Genomic DNA, 23,529 nt, shown 5'->3' with positions numbered 1-23,529 from the left:
ACTCAAGGGTAAAGGGCAATTGGGATGTGGGAAAAGAAAAGGGAAAGAAGGAGAAATTTTGTAAGGATGTATATACAGGATAGTTAACATAGTTGTTCTACTGTCTTCTATTTCTTTGCTGAAAGAAACTGTTAATGAGTCCTTGATTGATCAATATTGCATGTCTCTATCTGTTTTCATCAGAAACCACTTTGAAAATATCAATATGTAATACAACAAGCATTGTTAATTCCCTACCACTTTGTTTGTAACTCTGTATGGTCTGTACTGTTCTTTTGCTATGTTGTAAAATGCTGTCTGTCTGTTAATGTTTTCCTCCTTTTATTTTTAAAATAAAAAAAAATCTAGGATTAGAGGTCCCATTCATCTCAGCTATTCCGTTTCTGGGTATCTTCCCAGAAGAATTAAAAACATTATACTAGAGCAATATATGTACACCCAAGTTTAGAGCAGCACAATTTGTAATAGCTAAATGTTGGAAATAACCTTTTATCCTCTTTACCTCTAAAATATAATTCCTAAAGAAACCCCTTTGGCTTTGTCCATTAAGTACCTCTTAAATGAGTTTCTCTGTTCATATAGATTCATATCATCATCCCTCTTACCGGGTCTACCATTAACTTGTACCCAAGATCCTTTTGATTATACTCCCTGTTTTCACCTTATCTCCTTCCAATCACAGAAAAAGAGAGAGCTCAAATACAACACCAACCAGCTCATCTCATTTGCCAGCTTAAAAGTCAGAAGTGACTTTAACAGTCTCCTAATATGATCTAGAAAATCTTGCAAGATTTGACCTCTACTGCTATTCTACTACTGCTATAAAGAGAACTCTCTCCCTCTCTCCCCTCTCCCTCTGTCTCTCTCCCTCTCTTTCTCCCTCCTTCCCTCTACTGCTAGGCCCCTGACATTGATACTTTAGTTCCCTGAACATGAAATGCTGCTTTCTATTTTTAGATTTTTTTTTTTCACAAACTACTCCTCTGTCTAGAACGTTTTGTATTCCGGTGTCTAGGCTACAACACCTAAGTCTTGCCTACTCAGTGCTAGCTAATTCCTCAGAATTCAGCTCAAAAGTACTTCCTCAGGAAAGTCTTCTCAGAATGCTGAATGTGTGTCTCTCCCACTGGACCATAAACACCACAAAGGCAAATAACATGTCTATTTTGTTCACATTTTTTAATGGAGCATTTTGTAGACACACAGAAAATATTTATTGAATAAATGAAGGTAAATAAAGAAATGAATGGACACAGATGAGGCTGAGCCTGAGGGACTGTGAGTCTTTGCAGGGAATCTTTACATTTGTGTCTATTGATTGGCCTCACAGGCTCATCTGTGGGTTTGCAATGGATTTTGACATAAAAGCTTCTTCTGGAGAATCATAACAGTTCTTCTCCTTATACCATAATTAAATGAACGTACAATTTATATTCAAATAGCTATAAGAGCTTCTCGATGAAATGCTTAAATATGGATCCTACCAGGCTTCAGAACATCTGGATAGAAGACAGGCCACCAAACTAACTGGTACCATTTTTTACAGCTATCTGAATGTCAAGACACAAGTCATTTCAAATGTGCTACTCCATCAGACATATTTGAAAGTGTTTTTTTGTTGTTTTGTTTTCTCTTCTTAGAGATGTGACTGAGTTCTTATATTCCAAAGAAGAATTAATTGAATCGAGGATGCTTCAATTTATGTCAGTCTATAACTATAGTTTTGGATTCATTGTGTTACGAGGCCACCATTAAAATAAAGTCTATGAAGAGCACATCCTATTATAAATGTGATGCTACTGAGATGAATGTGATCACTGTGTATATCTAAAAAATGTACCAATGAAATCTGTTTAAAAATATGATGCTAAATCAAAGAACCAAGATTTAAATGTAAAGTGTACTATAAATACAATTCTAAAACACAAAAATAGCTAATAGCAGTAAAGGTTTTCATTTTCTTTATAATGCTAGATTAGTTTATTAATAATGGAAAGTATACGGTAGAATGATGGTGTATGCCTAAAATTGTAGCAACCTGGAAGGCAGAGACAGGAATATTGCAAGTGCCAGTCCAGCATGAGAAACTTCAAAATTTTAAACATTTTTAAAATGGGCTGAGGATGAGTAATTCCATATGAAGACCATGTGTTCACTCTCCAGTACCACCACTACCACCACTAATAATAAGAATATACAATATAACTAAAAATTGTTTTTTTACTCTGCATGGTGTTAATCTGGGAATGTGGCTGTGGCTCGTGAAAATTACTTTAAGAGTATAGCTTTAATATTAAGGATCTTTATGATAAAACACTAAAGTTAATAAGCTAAGTTGAAATATGTATATGTGTGATGTTTTGCCTCTCACTGCTGAGTACAATATTTCTACAGTGGGGACACCAATGATGGTCTAACTTCAAAATATTTCATTTAAGAAATAGACTGCATCCATGTACCAGAAATACATGACATAATGCAATAAAACATTTATTTTGATATTTCTGAATGGTTATGAGTCTTACAGGGAAAGATTTAAATATGGAGATAGAATTCTATCCTAAGTAGAATTACATGACAATAAATTTTGTAATATATTCTTAGAACTATAGAGGAAAACTAATCATTGATTTACACATCAACCTGCCCACTAAGCTGTATGACTATATTAGAAAATTTGAGTTATATTTGGGGTGCATATTATAAAGCATAATGTCAGACTTATAATAAGTAAATTTTTAAATGTTTATAAGTGAATAATCACATATTCTCAAAGGAAAATAATATGTACCTGTCATGACACATGCTAGTTTTTGTTCCAAATAAGATTTAATGATCCTTAACTTTGATCTGAGGTTATCTCTCCTAATGTCTTAGTGATTATAACTCACATTTTTAAAAGAGAAGTCCTTGGTGGATAATTAGCTGCAATCAAGAGAAGCTTAAACAAGCCATAAAGGTAAAGTTCCTGTCAAGAATAATTATAGAAAGTATGTCTTATAATACACACGGAGTCTCAGACATATGCTGCAGTAAAGGCGTTTTAAAAACTATTTATCTGGAATATATCTCTCAAACCCATCTCTCTGGATCAGCTGCCTGAGCTGAGTGCTTGGCGTGGGTTTTCTTCGGAGAAGGATAGTCATTCATTTAGGGGAACCATCATGCCGCTGAGTCTATCATGCTAATGGCTAATGAGTCTGTAACACTGGAGTTTTAAGTGTGTCAGTGGAATCAGTCCTCACAGTCAGTCCTACATTTTTTTTTTCCTACACCAACAGGCAGTCCTTGAAATAATACTGATAATGATTTCACATGGATAAGTAACATGACCATTTTATTTTGATCTTAAAAATATTAATCTTCATTGCTTTTATAAAACCAAGAGTATTTAAAAACAATAAAGGTTTACAGTGGAGACAAATCATTACCTGAGTGCTAAATGGTCCAGACATTGTGATCTATATAGAAATTTAGAGCATTAACAGAATTATCTAGGGAGTTTAAGGCAATTAGAGCCTGTTCCTAGTCTTTGCAGTGAAGGCAAATCTTCTCATTCCCTTAAATACAAAGTGAAGGTACAGTGTACTTAAGAGGAAGAAATTCAATAAAGACAATGATGCTAACAGAAATAGATTTTTAAACTTGTTAGTGCAACTAAAAAGCCTTCCCTGAGGAATGACTTACCCTTTGCCTACTCTGAGTGATGGGGTAGCTAATGAAGAGATGATTTGCCCTTCAGATATCTTCAGATAGTAATATTTATTAGCAGTTAATAAAAAGGGAACAGTGAAAAAGGCATGGCTATAACCCCACCAACGTTTATTTTTTAATGTGGCTATTTTGAGGAACACAATTCATATCATCAATCTCTCTAGAATCTGAATCAAAGATTTTAGAGATTATTTTCACCAACATACTTCTATTTTGTAAGTATTAAGGAATGTGTTTTATACATTCATTCAGGGTTAGTACAAATTGAACAATTCAAGCAAGTCTGTCCCAGTTGACATTTATTTAGACAATATATTCTGTATGCTCTCCTCACACACAACACACAATTGTAATTCTGCGTTCATTATGTCTTATGATTGTGAAATCACCTGATGAAGTATACACATACCAAATCATGTTCTACATCTTAACTGTACCCAATTTTTATGTTTCAATTGTTTATTAGGAAAAAGTGCAAACACAATGACTAAAGTATAATCTCTCCAATCTATGCATCAAATAAAAATATTGGGAAGCACCTTGGTGGAGGCAGTCATTCCCTGAGGCTTCATTGCTCCTTAACCATAACCGAATTGTCTTGTAATGAAAAAATATTTTTTATTAAAATTTAATAGTTTTTTCTAACCTCAGTGTAATTCAGTGATTTGCTACCAAAAATACACAAGCAAATTTTGTACACATAAGATTAAAGAATGCTTGCCCAGGTAAAATTAGTTTTACATAATATATATGAAGTAATTAGTCTCTGTATAGCAAAAGCACTAAAGTGTATTTCCAATGATTAGTTCTATCAACTGTTGCATCCACTATAATAGTTCCTTGAAATTTACAAAGTTTTACATACTGTCATTAATTAAATCTCAAAAATGCCATTTTAAAAACATGGCAACTAAAGTTCAAGATAAGTGTTAAAAGTCAAACCCAGCATTACTTGCTCAGGAATGACAAATCATGGAACAGAAAACCAGGGTTCTTTGTATTTTTATATTTTCTTCAAGTATGAATTGTTAGCACATCTTTCCTCTAGTGATTTGAATCTGGATTTCAGTGTAATTGTTTTCTTTCTATTTTTACTTGCACATGAACATATGAATTGTCAGAATTCCTGGGATGCACACAGTTATCTTTATAATGTCACTAGATGATGCCTAAGAGGACATGGTTAATTCACAGCTGCTTTTCCATCACTGCTTAGTTTTATTTCTGAGGGTCTCAGCTTTTGGTTGAGCAAATATATAATTATGCATATTTAGAAACCATGCAATAATAGAAACCATTATACAAACACTGTCATTAAAGAATCTATCTGAAATTCAATAGAGAAAGAAGCAGATCCAAGCAGCAAAAATACACTAGCCTAAAAAGACCTCTGACTTTTTCCAGTAACTCTCAAAATAGTTACTCAAACATTCAGATTTAAGATTACCACCACTTATCAGGTATGTATGGTCACATACCCCTAAACATCAAAATAAATAAAAATAAGTTGACATAAATTGTGGCACAGATATGATATTTTTATATATTGCAAGAAAAAACAGTCTTCTAGTGCTAAAACTAAACAATAACAGAGTTTTATGACTTGCAGAACCGATAGGTTACCTTTACACTGCCATCTCAGGAGAAATAGTCCCAACTACTAGAAATTAAATCTAAACTGACCATTGATTTGCATTTGAAAGTAATGCCAAAAAAATCAGAAATGATAATATTAATCATTCACAGAAGAGGTCCTTCCAAAGACTGTGGGGTAGGATGGTCAGTTTAGTTTGCTGGGTAAATATTACCAGAGGCATTGTAGATGCTTAACCTATTGCTTTGTCTCCCTCTAAAGTTAAAGAAAACCAAAACAAACTATATAGATAAGAAATTGTGAATATATTCATATATTATGAAAATATTATAATTTTGCAGGGTTCACATGGAGCATAATTCTTAATATTTTAGTGGCAGAACATGTCTCCTTTTCATGGTTTCTCAGTGCAAAATAAATGCTTTTATTTCTTTTTATTTTTAGGTTACTACAAAGCCACTTAATCAAATTATGGTTTAGAACTATCTATTTAACACTAAATTCTATCAAGTTAATCCTTTAGTTATGCTGTATGATATAAAAAACTTAATAGTATTAGAGAAATCTTATAGTGACTACTTGTTTTTAGAGTGACCTACAATTTTTTAGAAAGAATGAATCTCAAATAGCTTCAAATCTTTGTGAAACATTAAAGATTATATGGAGGCACATTATCCTTGTAGTAGAATTATATTTTTATACCAAGTGATAATTAATGATATACCTATGGGCTCATGTAATTCTTACATTTAGAGTTCAGTATAAAATAATAAAGTTTCATCCAGGTAAATACTTCTAGCTTTAGTATTTTCACGAAATTATAGAAACCATTTGTTTAGAAAGTTTTTTTGAAAGATAAATTCACATTCAGTTGTTCATATTAAATTTTAAAATAACCGTTTACTTTGGTGAGATGATCTTCACAAAATTAAGGAGTATGTTTAAAGAGAGACATATTTACTACATACACACACTGTGTAATCATTATCTTAAATAGTTTGCTTCTTTTTCTCTAAAGTAATTCAATTCTTACCATCAGAGTATTGGATTTTGTTAAGTTTATCAAAATATTTAATTGTATTTATATTCAAAATATTTTATCACAATGAAATCTAAAGAAAATAACATCACTTACTTTGCTTTAGCTTCTGCATCTTCATATGCTTTATTAGAAACATCATCCAGGCCTCCAATCAAGTGCTTGAAAGAACTGCCAGACAAAAACACACTGATTAGGATAAATATTCTACAGAGCAGTAACAATGGCAACCTAATCAAACAATCCAATGTCATCTAAATAAATAAATTCAAACACTTGAAGTAGATATGTTGTTATGAAACATACCACACAGTGTCATTTTCCATAAGGTAAACTTTGTGATATTGGAGCCCTTTCTACCTAGTTCATCTCTCTAGTTCTCCATAACTAGCCACATCTGGCAAACTAGCCATATCTGGCAAAAAAAAGATATTTAAAAAACTGACGAGATAAAAGTTATGAAACTCAAACACAAAATTAGTGAGTCACTTCTTTATAATACTGAAATAATTAGATACACCAATTATAGAATGTCCATTATATTTCAGGTTAGCTTAGCAATTCTGAGACTATTAAACACAACATTATTATCTCTGTTTCAAAATAGGAGGTGTAGGGGGAGTAGAGGTAAGGGGAGAAAAAAGAACTGAAATGTGTTATACACATGTACCAATTCAGTACAGCAGATGCAATCATTATGTATTGCAAGTATGTCCTGACAGAAGTAAAAAAAAAAACTTAAAGGCTCAAAAAATCTTAAAAAATAGCAAATGAATCTTCAAAGACAAAAATAAATATGCAAATATGAAATCAACAGCAGAGAATTACAGGAAAATCAATACATTTGGGGGAGTAGCAACAAACTGACTTCAGCATAAAGCAGGAAGATTAATTTAACTGCTAAAACTCAATTTATTGTATTTCTACTATGTACCTGGAACTGTATTCAGGTTTACTTTAAATAATGAGGTCTCATCTATTACACACTTATGACATAAAATATTATAAAGAGAACACAGAGTGAACACACACACATTATTGGAATCACCTGTGAAGATAAGTGACTACAACCAGACACAGCAAGTCTTATGCATACAGTATTTTGGCCACTACTGAACTAGACTGGAGGAAGAAACAAAAGGAACATCCGTACAGTAAAGTCTGGCCCCTCACAAAGTCTGGTTCCCACTCCTAAAATCTACACTATACCTCCTATCTAGATCGTGACTTGGAGTTAACTGTGAAATTTGTAGCAATATCTGGAAGAGAACTTTAAAAGTACTGTAAGAAATTTCAATTTAATTTTAAACATCTCTCTGTATATATAATTATATAGAAAGATGATAGATAGATGATTGATAGAAAGATGATAGATAGATGATAGATAGATAGACAGATAGATAGATACTCTTCTCTATCCCTTTTTCTTTTTTCTTTTCTAGTACTAACAATTGAACCAGGATCTCTCCCTTGTAGGCAAGTGCTCTATACTGAGCTACACACCGATATACACACATATAATTTTGATGCATTGATGGACTCTGTTGTAAGCATGAAGCAATAACCAATGCATAGCCAGGTTCTAGAACATAGTAGGATAGTTGGAGATTTAAATTTAAAAGTTAATCACTTTCACAAATAATTATTTTTATAATACTACAAAGAAAACACCTTAACTAAGGGGTGGCTGGATAGGCATGAGACAGCTATTATCTCAGCTGGGAGGCAGGGAACTAGAGACAAAGAAAAAGTTACTAGGTAATCATCCAGGGAATCAAAAAATTTATTCCAAAATATGAATTCTCCTATACAAATTTTAATAATTTATACCAAATTAATGAATTCTGATGAATAACAGAAAATACTCCACACATTCAAAAGTATTATCAATGACTAATATAATGTCCATATTTTACAAAAATGTTCAAATATGATTTATGACACTATATATATAGTAAATCTTCTTTCCTTTAGCATGCTTTATCTTTCAATTTAGAGCAAGTCTCTAAGGTCGATATGTTCATAATGAAAATTACAAGTTAAAATTTTAATTTACTATGGAAAAATTGATAATATTCAATTAATTTTCTGTTTGCATGGACAATATGAAAATTTACTCATAGAGAATTTAAATTACTTTCCCAAGAAGTCTCTAATTAATCAGCATGTCCAGGAGAATCGTTCTTATCCCCTAACTTCACCTGTTCTTTACAATGGTTGGATATTTTTTAATATAACCAAATCCAAAGCACTGTGAGAAAGTGTTGACAGAGAAGTAGCCAAGAATATTTCACCTCAAAGCCAAAGATTAATAACTTAGCTTTACCAGTTCATTCAAATTTATGAAAAGACTATACTCCTAGAATTTTAAAATGCATAGAAATTCAAATAAGTTTAAAAAATATTCTTATTCTCAGTATTTACTGTATTTAAGTGGAGCAGGGTAGTATATTACCAAGGATCTAGAGGATAATTTGACAATAAATTTGATAAAGATGAATTTTTAATTTAAGAAATTCTGCTCAGCCAATTATTAATTTTTTAGAATGAGACAAAAAAATAAATTATATATACTTCAGTAAAATATAATAGATATTGTTATGGAAGAAATTTAAAAATTGAAAGAAGTAATTTTAAAAACATCATTTATAGGTTATCTAACTGCAAACAAGGAGTGAAAACACCTGCTACATTTTTCACTTCACAGATTTGCTGTTATTTGTAGAACTGTAACCATAAAGTAGCTGTGCTTTAATCTTCTGATTTATAGCCTAATATTATAACATAAATATTTATTTTTTAAATCCATCAGCAGTATTTTACTTTTTACTCTATTTTATAAATATAAGAATGAAAACATATTAACAAACAGACATCCATTTATAAAATAGCACAAGAACAATACAAGCAATACTGAATTACAGACAAAGTGGTAGGAAATTAACAGTGGTTGTTGTATTACATATTGATATCTTCAAAAAGTGGTTACTCAGAAAAACAAATATAGACATGCAAGATTGATCAAATAATTAATCATTAACTGTTCCTTTCAATAAAGCAGGCTGGGGTTATAGTTCAGTGGTACAGTGCCTGCCTGGCATGCATAAGGTCATGAGTTCAAATCCCAGTACCAAAACAGAAAAGCAAGACTTCAATAAAGCAATAGAAGTCAGTAGTACAACTGTGTTAGCTATCCTGTATATACAATTTTAACATGTTTTAACTATTGTGATAGCTCACTGCATACACATATATCAGACAATGCCTTCCCACCAACACATATATACAAACAGACATGCTCACATACATACATATTCAGATGAAGGAGGGAAAAAAAATATCTATATTAGTACTCCAGGTTATAGGTCAAAAATATGGAATTTCTTTTCAAAATAAATATACCCAGGATTATAATTTTGGCTTTTGGGATGGAACCATCTATCCTTTGTAAATATTTGTGACATTTTTAAAAATGTTAAGTGATAATATAAAGCCAATGTTCTAAATTTCTTCAAAGAATACTTCAACCATTGTACATAAGCTTTTGCGGGGGGGTTGTGCTGTCTTATTTTGGTACTAGGAATCAAACTCAGGGACATATGCTTGTCAAGCAGGCACTGTGAGCCTGAGCTATAACCCTGGCCCAACATAAGCATTTTTCAAGCAAATTACCAAGTTCCAAATGACTAACACTGTCTTATATCTCTACATTGGTCAAGGTATCAGACCCCTTTTCAAATATTCACCCAGTTCTGGGGACATTTCCTGACTAATAAAGGAGAAGACTTTCGTTGTCATTGTTCTTATTCTGAAAAAGATTACGTTTTCACAATCTTACCAATGGAAAGTAGAAATAAAATAACATTATCTGTTATAATATAGGTGACTATAAATTAATTATTATATTCTTTTAATGTCTCAGTTACACACAATTCATACTTTGACCTGCTAAAAGAAAACAACCAATTCACATATACTCCATAATTATTTTCAGGAAAAAATAAGGAGACATTATATCCCTTTCATTATATTCCTTTACTTTGTTGGTAAATGTTTAATTACATAGTCAGTTTCATTAACTGATACTGGTTTACTTAGAATTTCTATGTGTTCTTGATTCAGCTTTGGTAATTCACATGTATCTGGGAATCTGTCCATTTCTTCTGTGTTTTCCATCTTACTAGAATAAAGGTTCTCAGCATAGGTATTGATTATCTTCTGATCTTCTGCAGGATCCATTATGATTTGTCCCTTTTCATTCCTAATTGCATGAATTTGGGTCTTTTTTTCATAGTCAGCCAAGGGTTTGTCAACATCATTCATCACTCAAGAGATGAAAATTAAAACAATGAGATTCTTTCTCCAGAAAAAATGAAAATTGTCAAGAAATCAACCAATAATAAAGGCTGGAGGGGCTGTGGGGAAAAATGAACCTTTCTGCACTGCTGCTGGGAGTGTAGACTGGTGCAATCACTGTGGAAATCAGTGTGGAGAGTCCCAAAGAAACTAAAACTAGAGATTCTTTCAGCTATTCCCCTTCTTGGTGTCTTCCAAAAGAATTAAAAACATCATACTACAGTTATGTAGGTACAACCATGTTTACAGCAGCACAGTTTGTAATAGCTAATCTTGGTGACAACCCAAATGCCCACCAACTGATGAATGGATAAAGAAGATGTGGGGTTTTTAAATACAATTGAGAAGAATGAACTTGAGAGATTTATAGGTAAATGGAAGCATTTTGAAATCATACTCTTAAAAGAAATAAATCAGACCCACATGTGTGAATATTGCATAATTTTCTCTGGTGTGAGAAACCAAAAGTGTAAATAAGGATCCAAATGTGTACTAGATGTTATGAAATAGGAAGAAAATATTTAATTGAGTAAGGGAACTAGAGCAGGAAAAAGAGAAAGGAAGGAAACGAAAAGAAAAAATAAGAAAAGAAGGGAAGATGGAAACAAAACTTCTGTAAATAAGGAGGGGCAGAGGGTTTGAAGGAAGTGTAAGGGAATGGGAATAAAGAGGAATTAAGATATACCATGTACAGGTACAAAGTCCCTATGATAAATGTGATCATTATGTATATTTAAAATGCATCAATAAATTTAATTAATTAAAATATGAGTTAAATGTTATCAGTTGAATATGCAGTTTTAGAATGAGAATGAATGGAAATTCCCTATATGTTTACTGCTAGTAGTTTAAACATATTTGCAGGGTGGGAAGAAATAGAAAGGAAAGGAGAAGAAATGAAAGAGAGACAGAAGGATAGATAGAAGGCAGACAGGAAGGAGTAAAAGGAAATGAAAAAGAATTTTGACTCACATCAAGAATGATAAAATTTATAAAGTTTTCCTTAAGAAATTCCAGTTAAAAGGCTGTTTCTCATCTCAGGAAATTTGTGTTTTAGACCATTATGGTGACAGAAACTCAGTGGGTAATAATTTCAGTTATTAAGATGTTTTCATTATTTAGCCAAAACATCCTTCTGAAGGGAGCTGATTACTCAGTGGTATGTCTAAAATGTGTATAATTTTGTTCTTCAGTTGTGATATGATGAGACTTCATCTAGAGAGAAATTACCAGAAAGGCTGCCCAAATGCCAGAGATCAGCATTGTCTTACCACTAAAGACTTACAGCATTTATATTTTACTTTGCAGCTTACAAGGTATTTTGATATTTATAAATTATATATTTATAAACTATAGATAAATATATTAGTTATTTGTTTTCACACCCTCCTATTCTGACATAGCATTCAGAAATTTTATGTAATATTTTAAATATAGAAACTTTTCAAATTCAAAATAGGGTGGGAGAAAATCTCATAACTTATTCACAGCAGGTTTGTTCTCTTGATTACACCCTTAAATAAGATAATAATCTATTGTTACCAGTTAAACATTACAAGACAAAAACAATCAAAGGAAATATCTTAAAAAGAAATTATTTCAAATACTTCAACAATGCTAAGGAAAATATCAAGTATTATCACAACCTTGAGCAAATGCCCTCATAATTTGACAGGTTAAAGCAGCAGATTTTGTTAGAGTGAATCTTAACTAAATTCATTTTCACAAAAAGAGATAGTCATTAAAAGAAAATGGAGATCTAAATAATTGGGACCTTTGACACTTAGCTAAATCCAAGGTTTTAGAAGCATCCTTTATTATTCTGATACATTTGGGAAGAAGGTCGACTGATTCAGTCAGCCTTAAGGAAATTGTTCATAATTTTTGGTACTTTTTGTTTGTTTTGTTTATAACTAAGAAAATCATAATTCTTAGTAGCTTATACTATCAAGCACCACATAATATGTGTTTCATTGATAACAAAATGAGCTTCAAATGCAATAAAACCAACGAGCATCCATACCTTTCCAGTTGGCCATGTAGCCATCCCTTCATTTAGCCAGCTGCACATATATTTTTTACAAGGGGTGATTCAGGATAAGGTGGATTGTACAAAGAAAATAAGAAACACCCCTCAGGAATTTACTATAACAAGTAAACCACAAAATTTATAGCACATGATGGAAAATTTACCACTAAAGCTTTGGCCAATGAAATTATGAGGGCTTCGGCTGAAAACTTATCAGGAGAGATGCTAAAGTGTCCGTTGAAATAATGCCATGTCCTCAAAATTATATTTGACAGTAGTTTCAGAGACACTAATAAAATTCTGAATTAATATTTATGGAACAAAAAATAATACCATATGGTTAAACATTTGTTTTTGCCTTTCTTTTCTCAAGAATCTAATCTTTATTGTTGGGATTATTTATTAGGGAAAATGGGTTACAAGTGTTTAACTTAAATTCTGTCCTGATTATAATTCTATGCTGAAGGGAAACAAAATTTTAAAAATCTAAATTGGCCTACTGACCAAAGAAATAAACAAAAAACAAAGCAAGAAATGACTTCAGGAACACTTTTTCATTTTATTTAATGTATTTATTTTTATTTACTGTGTCTGAGGAACAATAAAGTGTTGACCAAGTTTTTCTGTGTCCCCAAGTATATATACAAATCAGTGTTGTCTAAGGCAGAGAATTTTTGAGGTGATTAGGTTCATTATATTAGTAAAATATCATGGTGTAGATTTTTAATTCTGAGATAATTTTCTAATATGATTCCAACGGCAATATGTTGAAATTCTTTAAGGCACTGGAAAACTACAAGATATATTACATCTTAATAAATGGTACAATACGGGAAATATTGTGCTTTAAAATAGGTTTTTAGTTTTTTTCCCACATAATTTTGAGTTTAGAAATACTTTAATTTAAATATTATATATAAAACTCCTGTATACATATCACCATTGGCTAAATATAGTTGAATTCAGAATCCTTTGTAAGCTAGGGCTATTCAAAATATCACTGGTAAGTGGCTGCTGGTCTCCAAAGAGATGAATATAGAAGTTTAGAAACCTTTTAGGTTGTATGTGGAGGTGTATGCCTATAATCCCAGTACTTGGATCGCTCTGAGTTTGAGATCAGCTTGGGCTATATAGTGACTTCAAGGCCAGCCTGAAGAGACCCTATCTCAAAGACAAACAAACAAAACTAACAAAAAGAAAAAAGAAAGAAACCTTTGTAGCAATTTGACACTGATGACATCCAAAAACAAGATCGGGGGCTTGTATTTTTCAACAGGATATTGATTTATTTAGTTATTGTCAGATTTGTAAAGTGGAACATAGCTGCATAGGACAGTAATGTAGCATTAAATACGTGAGGTTTAAAAATTAGTTTGCTAATTGTAAATCAAAGTATATGAAATTCAGACTCTATTTCTTTTATTAAAATGGAATTTAAATTCAACCATACTTTACAAAATAAATTGACAGAACTGGCTGCTAATGAAGGATTAATTTAAATAGGACATTACTTGTTCCATTTTGATTAAAAATAAAAATGAGTATCCTCAGCATGCTGAAATTGCTTAAAACCACTTCTATTCTTACCAATAGATCTTTTTAAGACTGGTTTCTCTATTCTGAGTATATTAAACAAAATATAAAAGAGTTTAACTACACATTACACCCTGCAAGGGCCATTTCCACTCCATCCAACCTATATCAGAAAAGTTAACAATCAAGAAATACACATATTTGTCCCGTTAACGTCTAAATACTGACACGCAGCATGTTCCTTTAAAGTGTGCCTATTGCAGTTAGTATGGGAAATTGCTATTTCACTTACAAATTTTGGTCTTGTTGTGACTGCAAAACAACAGTCATTCTCTTTCTTATTGCTCTGCATGCGCTTTCAATGGCAATGTGATTTACTTTGTAATTCTTTTCCTTTTATCCAATTTAATGTTTGTTCTGATATTTTTATAGAAACAGAATTTTATATATATTGACTCTAACAATTTAAAAGTAGGCATTTTGTGCCTTTTTTAAGTTTTATTTTTTCTAGTAATCCATTTGTATTTTATCTTACAAAAACATCTGTCCAGTATAGAGTGGAAATTAAAAGAAAATAAGATTTGTCCTTTGTCACATATCCCTGGAGAAGCACTGTCCTAAACAACTCACACTCTCTCCTACCCCCTTTTACAGTCACTTTCTGAATCACCTGATCCTTTGGGGATGCCTTTTCTGGTCATCTATTGCAAAATACTCAAATTGTTTCTTTGCTTGGTCTCTTTCAATGACACTGAACTCTTGGATGCACCGGGTTTTTATTTTTAATCTTCTTAGTGCTGGTGAAGTAACTGCATATAGGGAACACTCAATAAATGTTTACAGAAGGCATGTGTATTTATTTCACTGATTTCTATAACACCTAAAGATAAACTTAGTTCTGGAATTTAATCATTGTCAATTTAGTGTAGTTTTTTTCCAAAATGAGTAAATACATTAAATTGCGTACATATTTTGCAAATGTGTGAGGAGACCTGGGCAGTGAGGACTGAAGTGAGGGCTTGTCCCAATAATGTCATCTTCTGTCAACAGGTATGGGGCCTCCCCTCCTTCCACCGTGCCATGGGTGTGGCAGAGGAGCTGGGATTGCAGTGTCTGTTTGCCTGTGGGTAATCAGATTTCTCAGATGAGAACACCTTTTGTGTTCTTTCAAGGGGTCAGCATACCATGATCTGCAAACTAAATGTGGCCCATGCCCTGCTTCATAAATAAAATTTTACTAGAGCACAGCTACATACTCTATTACCTATGGCTGTTTCCATATAGAAAAGCAGAACTGAGTAACTTCGAAAGAAACCTCTATGGCCTGAGAAGTTGAAAACATTTACAACCTGTCCTTTTGCAGAAAAATGTTGTTGAGCCTTGTTTTCTCTTCCTCTCACTTTCTGCCCTTAAATCTGATCCAAAACTAAATCCTGTATAGTCTGTCTTCAATAATCTGAAGTGAATTCGCTCTTCTACCTTTCCTGTGGTGTCAGCCATCATTCTTCCTCTTGAGGATTACTGTACTTGCCTCTCCTTTATTTTTACATTTCCATCCCTTTCCCTTCTTCCCCTCTTCCTCCACCTCTTGGTTCCCTTACCTTTGCAAAAGATCTGTCTCCCTTTTACTTATCTTTTATTTTGCTCTTTATATTTTGGGTTTTTTACAGAAGAAAAATCATGTGATATTTAAGCTTACGCACCTGATTTATTTCACTAATATTTTTTCCCTACCCCTATGACCTCATCTCACTGTAATTACATCCTTAAAGGCCCTTTGTTGTGGTCTTTGAGCTTTAATATATAAATCCGAGGGGATATAATTAGTCCATAACAGAAGTTTAATATAGAGTGTTATCAGCATATGAAATATACATTTTCTTTTATATCTGCACTATTTAATAATATTTTTAGTTGTAATGCTTTAAATGTTCATAAAATATTGTTATTGATTTCCATTCACTCCCGGCGATTTGAGAATGATGCTGTTATCATCACACTGTTCTCACATAGATGCACCCTGACTTCTTTCTAAGGCAAATCCTCTTTTTATTGCTCCTGATCATAAATTCTCTCACCTTTCTTCTCTGGAGTCTTGGACTCATCACATTAATTAAAATCTGACTATTTGCCTTTCTTTATTTTTTCCTTTTCTAGCAAGATGGTGTCTCCAATCCTAAAATACAAAACATATTTTTTGTGGTCAGTTGGTTTGAATAATCTTCATTCCTTGTTCTGGTCTTCATTTTTTCATTTAATTCTATACCTACTACAGATTGGCATTCTGCTCCTATCTTTCATTCACACTTATTATAAATCTCCCCTTTACTCAAGTAGTCTTTTCCCACAAACCGTCGTGAGGTTTCTGAGGCTCACAACCCAGTGGCAGAAAGTCCTGGCTGCACCCCTGCAGCTTGAGTGCTTCATTGAAGAACCGCCAGGTTCTTTCCCTGACGTTTCGCTTCACTGATTTCCCTCCTTTCCTTCTATGTAACTTCTGAGTACATGTACTTCAAAGGCAAGTAATTTTGTAAATTGTGTCCTGTCCTTTTTTTTTTTACTTAACTGATGAGTTACATTTTTTAAATAATTTCTGAAGTAGTTAAAGGTATGTTCAGTCTTGTTTCGTATCTGCTTCATCTTATTGAAACCTCACAACTCTATGAGGTAAGTATAGTGTCTTTAGTGGGCTTAAACCAGCATTTCTAGTCTCAGAACTACTGATGTTTTCATCAGAAAATTCTCAGTTGTAGGGGTCTGTCCCGTGCATTGTCACATGTGTAGCAGCATTCCTGGCCTTCACCCTGCTGATGCAAGCAGTGAACTCTGCTGGAACAACTGTCTCTTGACATTGCCAGTACCTACTGGCTGATACAATAGACAAATGACAAGGCTTACAGAGGTTATGTGATGTACCTGAGGTCATAAAGGTAGAATTTTATTCCAAGTGGTCTGAATTTTACTATTACCTAGTTCTTAAAAATACATTAATTACATTTTGCTTTACAATTTCCCAGAAAAGACCACTTACTAGTAAGACTACAGTTTAAACCCTCAGGCAAGTGACTTTCAAATCTGTATCTACATCTTTGAATTCTCCAGAACCATACTGCTGTCATTTCTTTCAGTATGTAATACATATCTCACTCGCACCTCAAATTCACCTCAGCCATGACTACATGTACCAGCTTCCACCAAAGGTTGTTGTCAAGTCTCCCATCCCACTAATGGCACCATCACTTATATAATCCAGGACACAAATCTTGAGGTTATCTCTGACTTTTTCTTTTACTCAGTTCTAGCGGCGGATGTAGCTCAGTGGCACAAGTACCTGCCTAGCAAGCGCAAGGTCCTGTGTTCAATTCCTGGTACAAACAAACAAAACCCTCTTTTACCCAGTCCATTCAAGTATCTCTTGAATTTCTTTCTCTTCCTCTCTTCTTCCACTGTTTTATTCAAGCTATTGACACTTTCTGTAACTCAGAAGCATCCTACTTGTTCTTATTGCCTCTGTCATTCTATTCTTTTTAAAAAGACTTCTCAAAGTGAGGAAAGGGGTCCAGATAGTACTTGATTTGGTGGGAGGAGGGATACCAGGAATCGAACTCAGGACCTCACACTGCTGAGCTATATCCCTGGCCCTTGATTTGTTGTTATAAAAGCAATAGTCCAGTAAGTGTATAATGGTCTTGGAGTCAGATAATTCCTAATTCCTAATCCAGCTAGGTGACTCTGAACAAGTCACTGGGCCTTTCTGATGCTCAGTATCCATTTCTGGAAATTTTGTCTTATATCTTCCATTCCTGTGGGTTATTGGGAGGAATTAATGAACATGAGAATATGGGAAGAACATGGGAAAATATTAATGAACATGGGAAGAATAATTTATGAATTTTCTGTTGGAGCTCAGAAAATCCATAAATTATTTCCATTGATATTTTCCCTTCCTGATCACAATATGGATCATCTACAAATTGGGACCTTTTGAAGCCATAAATTTTTTTGGTTCTTATATAAATTAGTCACTTGGATAATTTCCATTTCTTTCTTCTTTACCCTTTCTTTGCAGTACCTTGCTGGTTTTCACTATTTACCTTTGACACTTCAAAGAAAGATCATCTGAGCTCTCTCTAATAGTTTTCCAAAAAATTAAAAATTTGTTTATTCATCTCCAGGACAAAGAAGCATTGGACAAAGAAGGAAGACTCCTCTTGGCTTTCATTGTTAACAATTAGGCTCCATGTATCAATTACAAGAGAAGAACAAATGTCAAACTAACTCCTCTAAGATGGTGATATATTTTATGCCTTGGGCTGATTTACCCCATTGTGTCTCTGAGAATTGTTTCAGCAGAAAGCTCAAGCTGGCAAGGGTGCGGTGCAATAGACATCCTTGCATACTCTTGCTGGAGAGTGAACTTCATAACAATTCTAGACAACGAATTCACAATATGCATATCCTTTGAATTAGTAATTCTATACTGTGTATCTTTTCAAGGACATACTTTTAATAATGAGCAAAGCTCCTTCATGCATAAAAATTCTTCACAAAATTGAAATCAAATTTGGCTTAAAAGTCTAAGCACAAAAATGTTGAGTCCACAAAGACAAACTCAGTTATATTTATGGTAAATTGCCAATACGGTATGGTAAAGTAATATGGTACAGTGGGATTTGGAAACAAATTAAGTGCAAAAACCACTTTTCTACTTACAAGCTCTGTGTTTTGGGACATGACATTTTGGCTTACAAAGCTTCGTTGTCTTTGAAGTGAAGAAGAAAAGCATTCTTTGCAGGTTTGCTGTGAGAGAAATTACCTTTTAAATCAATCTTTATCCACTTTCTATTCATGTGTGTATGTGTGTGTGTGTGTTTGTGTAAATGTATGAAAGACAGAGAGACAGAGAGGTTTAAGCAGGAAGATATATTTAGACAGAATGATCTCTCTGTTCAATTAATATACTAACATATCAACAGCAGCTACCTTTACATTTCTGTGCTTTGTAATGCTTTTCATCATTAACAGTTTTTACAAAGGTAATCATATTATATAGACTACGTAAACTGTGAAAAATTAAGAGAAAAATCTGACAACCCTAAGAAAATACAGTTAAACTGGTCTTTCAGCCTCGGGGCTTTCTGTGTGGGTGATAATGTACTATGTCAGTTCAGTCAGCAGAACGCATTCCCTGGCAATCATCAAGGCATGATTTGCCTCCGATAGTCTGATATTCACTCAAAATTAATTCAGTTATGTGACTGTAGCTGGCCTGGGTTTTACCATTACATTTCATCCAAAAGGGTAAATTCTAAAGCGCTTGCTATGTGAGTGAAGTTAAATCTGGGAACAACTTCGCTGTTACTGAGCATTGCAGTCATTGTGGATGATGCTAATCTAATTTCTGCGTCTACACTATGAGTTTCAAAATGAATACCAACTGCTGAACATATTGAAAAGGAAAGGAAAGTATTAGATCTTTGTGACCCAACTGGGCCTGTAATAATTGTCTCACCAGGGAAGTGTGCCTACAAAGTAAGCAAAATCACTTAACGTTACAAAAAAAAAAAAAAAAAAAAGTGAATATCTAACACAGAATTCCACTTCCAGTGGTTACTGTGTTGGTTTTTATACTGATTGTGAAGCTTCTGTCAGAAATCAGTCTGGCACCTCGCTCCTTGCTTTACCTCTGGAACACAAAACACAGTACAGTACTCTTTCCAAATGAGCAGCAAAAGCCATTGTTTGGAAGAATTTTAAGGAGATTTTTCAAATACGAAATTTCAAATATTTTTACCCAAAGAAACTAAGACTGAAGTTTAAAATTTAAAAATAGAAAGTTTCTGAGTATTTTATCTGTTCAGATAATTAGTTTATGAATTCCAAATATATCACTAAACCTTTAAATAACAATGTTTAAAGCATCCAGTGGAGGAAAATACAAGCTTCGGAAACATAGTAAGTTTTCAAATATTTATCAGGAAAAATGAGTCATTTCTCCACTGGTGTAAAACAAAACAATGACTGTAACTAATGAAGCAAAGCTGTGATTATATTTTTATGGAGGGTTTATTGGTTTTTTTGAATATATTTTAAAAGTGACTAACTGTGAACTCCAACACCAACTTCCATTCATCACGTGATCATCAGAAAACATGAACACACATTCCCAGCTGACAATGGACATCCTCATCTTAATACGTGAATATGACCCGGCAGTCTGAAATTAACACATCCCCAAATGAAATAAAAGACCACGACCTATTTAACCCCTCATATCTATTGTACAGACCCACCAAGTCCCCTGAGCTAAAAGTAATTTTCTCTCATCACCCACAGTTAAGGATTTGCCAAAATATGCTGCGGGCTGACGTTTAGACGCAAACCCCAATGAACATGGCTTCGAGCTACGGCAGCAGTGTTTTCACAGCCTCCCTGCTTGCTCCCATTATGATCGATATTCCACTCCCTTCCTTTAAAAACAAACACACAATGCTGTAGCAATATCTCTGTGTTTTATCTTTGTAGCCCATTGGATAAAATCTATATTCTTCTTCTTTCCAAAATCATCTCCCATCATTCCACCTGGCTAATTACCCAGTTCCTGTCTCACAAGATTCCAAGAGCCTGTCCACTTCTTTGTGAGCACGCTCATCGGCAGTGTCCTGGCCCGCTCTTCCTTGCTTGTGAAACTCCTACTGAAACTTAAAAATTTGGCTTCCATGTCGCTTTGCTGAAGAAGTCCTCAGATGCATCAAGCCAAACACACTCTCCCATCCTCAGCGCTTCCCAAGGATTTTGTTCATACTCAAGTTGTAGCTTCTCATGTTAACTTTTGGATTAAGAGTTTCAACCAAAAAGAAGATGAGTTTGCTGTTCATCTTTATATCCCTTGATCCCAAACTAGCATGTAGTTTTACGCTTCAACTGGCTCTTTATTTTCTGCCTGCTAGCTCTGAATTCAACCTTTTACACCTCTGGGTAAAGAGATCAGGCCATTTAATTTTTTTCCTTGCCAACGGCTACTGAAACCTGGCCAGCAGAGGGCACTGGAGAGTCACAGCAAGAACAAAGAGTTATGCAGCCTGATTCCAGGGCACTTCGTGGTCTTCTCCCTTCCCTTAAGATGGTTTTATATGAAGAACTTTTCCAGGAACTGTGTAGATTTTTGCCACAAGTTCTCCTGGCAAGGAATCACAGCTGCTTGGCTCTCCTTTAGCAGGTCCTGGTCGCGCTCTTCCTGAATGGGTGTAATGTTGGCCCCCAAGGACATTAGACTTGATGTCTGGAGACCTATAGCGGTTGTCACACTGACAGAGGGCATTACAGCATTTAGTAGTAGAGGTCAGGATGCTGTTAAACGTCCTACAATGTGCAAGACACACATAAAACCAGGTATCTGACCTCAAATGGCAATAATGCTGAGCTGTAGGAACCTTGCTCTATAGCAAGGTCCACCTCTTAGTTCCAATAGGACAGGGAGGGATGGGATAGAAAAGAGGCTAGAATAAGAGGGGAGGGTCTTCTTCGGTTGATGTCTCAGAGGAACAGGGCTAGTGATCGCTCCTTTTTCTTTTGTGAAATAGAATTAATTTCAAATTTAATTCCATGAAAATATTTTAGCTCAATTGATATGCCATCACTTTCCTGGAAACTGATCAGGTGAACTTTTTGATGATATTATTTTATTTGTTCATTTTCTTGATTTGAAGCTTCTTGAAGGCCATTGTCTCTGCATTTTGATGTATCATGGCACTGACCCTAGATTTTAACACACAATAAAATCCTGAATAAGTGCTTGTTGAATGGGAATGCCTGAGTTTTCCATCAAGGTATTCTACACACAGTAGGAAAGCACTGACACAGACGTCATGACACTTGTGCTACAACTCCACTCCGGCCACTAAAGAGTCTGGGGAATATTCCGTCTTTGTCTCACCTGCCACAGTGCTGAGCTATGGTGAGAGGCTTGGAAGAAAGGTTTTCCAAAGTGTCACTCTGTTCTAAAATTCTAGGTTATAAGAAGTGCATTTGAATACAAGAGCACGAATATTTTGTTTAATAATAATAACTAAGGAGGACAGACAGTGTGATTTGAGTGTACCTGATATTTTTGGGCTGAGAGTTCATCTCTGGTAAAACAAAGTTGATATACAAAAGGGGTTTGCAAGTGATGGCCCTTGGGAAAAATGGTGGTTCAGAACCTCTGTGACAAAGACTGCAGAGTCCACAAAGCTAAAAAGACTCATTATTTGGCCCTTTGTTGTAGTTGGAGCTTGCAAGGGAGTAGATTTAATATAGGCACATAATTTTTAATTTATTATTTTATAATATTCACAAAGAAGGTCAAATGTGAAAGAGTATAAGAGATCTGTCTGTGCACCAGAGACCCGAAAAATCCAGGCAAGGGTCTGGATCCCGTGGCCAGCTTCTGCACGAGTCCAGCCAGAGGCCTAGAGCTCACGGCGATGTCTCACGCAAGTCCGTATGAAGAACATGTGACAGAAAGACGCAAGGCCCAAGGGTCTGCCTCGCAAGGGGAAGGGTCTGTGCCCGAAGGCTGAGGAATGTGCACTGGAGCCAGGAAGCGACGCTCAAGGTGAAGACCAGAGTTCCATAGATGAGAACAGCAGCCATCCCCTGCAATAGCGAGGAATCAAGCTCTTTCTCCAATGAGAACAGCCAAATTTGTATCAGGAAAACCAGCTACAATAAGCTTCTCCAGGAAAGTCAGTAGCATGCAAACTTTGCTGCCTGTTCCCTTGCTGTGCCATTCTGGCAATCATCCTCGGGTGGGTCTTTCAGGCCAGAACCTAACTGACCCCGTCCACCTGCACGTTCCCACTCAGGTTGACCATTAATTAGCCTACCTCAGCCTTTCACAGAAACAGTCCGTCAAGCCCTCATCCACATGAGCCCTCTTTCTTCTTCAGTCTCTTTTATGGCTCTCTCTCACTGATCTAGCAACTGCTTCAATTTTTCAACAATAGTTTTAAAACAAAGTATGTCAAATTTTAATCAATGACCCATCAACACATTAGAGGACTGGCCCTTGACCCTGAACAGAAGCAAGGGTTACTAAAGAGAAAACACTGTGACAACAGCTTAGAGCTGGAAATTATCCGTATAACCGGGAAGGAAACAAGCAGTACAGTATCTACATGTTCACCTTTAAATCCTCTGAAGAGTCGATGTCTGGGTGGACGGACTGAGTCTGGATCTAACTGCTGAGTTCCTGGCCAGACATGCACTGCGGGGACGGCACCT

At 34.5% G+C, this 23,529-nt stretch overlaps 1 protein-coding gene across 2 annotated transcripts in view; it reads right to left on the bottom strand.

Moving 5' to 3' along the window:
* The window catches only part of Prkg1 (protein kinase, cGMP-dependent, type I), a 1,159,533-nt gene that overhangs the window by 97,021 nt on the left and 1,038,983 nt on the right, over positions 1–23,529 (bottom strand). For both annotated transcript variants that reach the window (XM_005385906.2, XM_005385905.2), the window contains exon 9: positions 6,444–6,518. In XM_005385906.2, the coding sequence (XP_005385963.1) occupies positions 6,444–6,518 (75 nt within the window). The remainder of the gene's footprint in view (positions 1–6,443; positions 6,519–23,529) is intronic.

The sequence above is a fragment of the Chinchilla lanigera genome, unplaced genomic scaffold (genome assembly GCF_000276665.1).
Source record: "Chinchilla lanigera isolate Chin_1 unplaced genomic scaffold, ChiLan1.0 scaffold00024, whole genome shotgun sequence".
NCBI lineage: Eukaryota > Metazoa > Chordata > Mammalia > Rodentia > Chinchillidae > Chinchilla > Chinchilla lanigera.
Note: the sequence above shows the minus strand (reverse complement) of the source record. Positions and strands in the feature narration are given on the sequence as shown.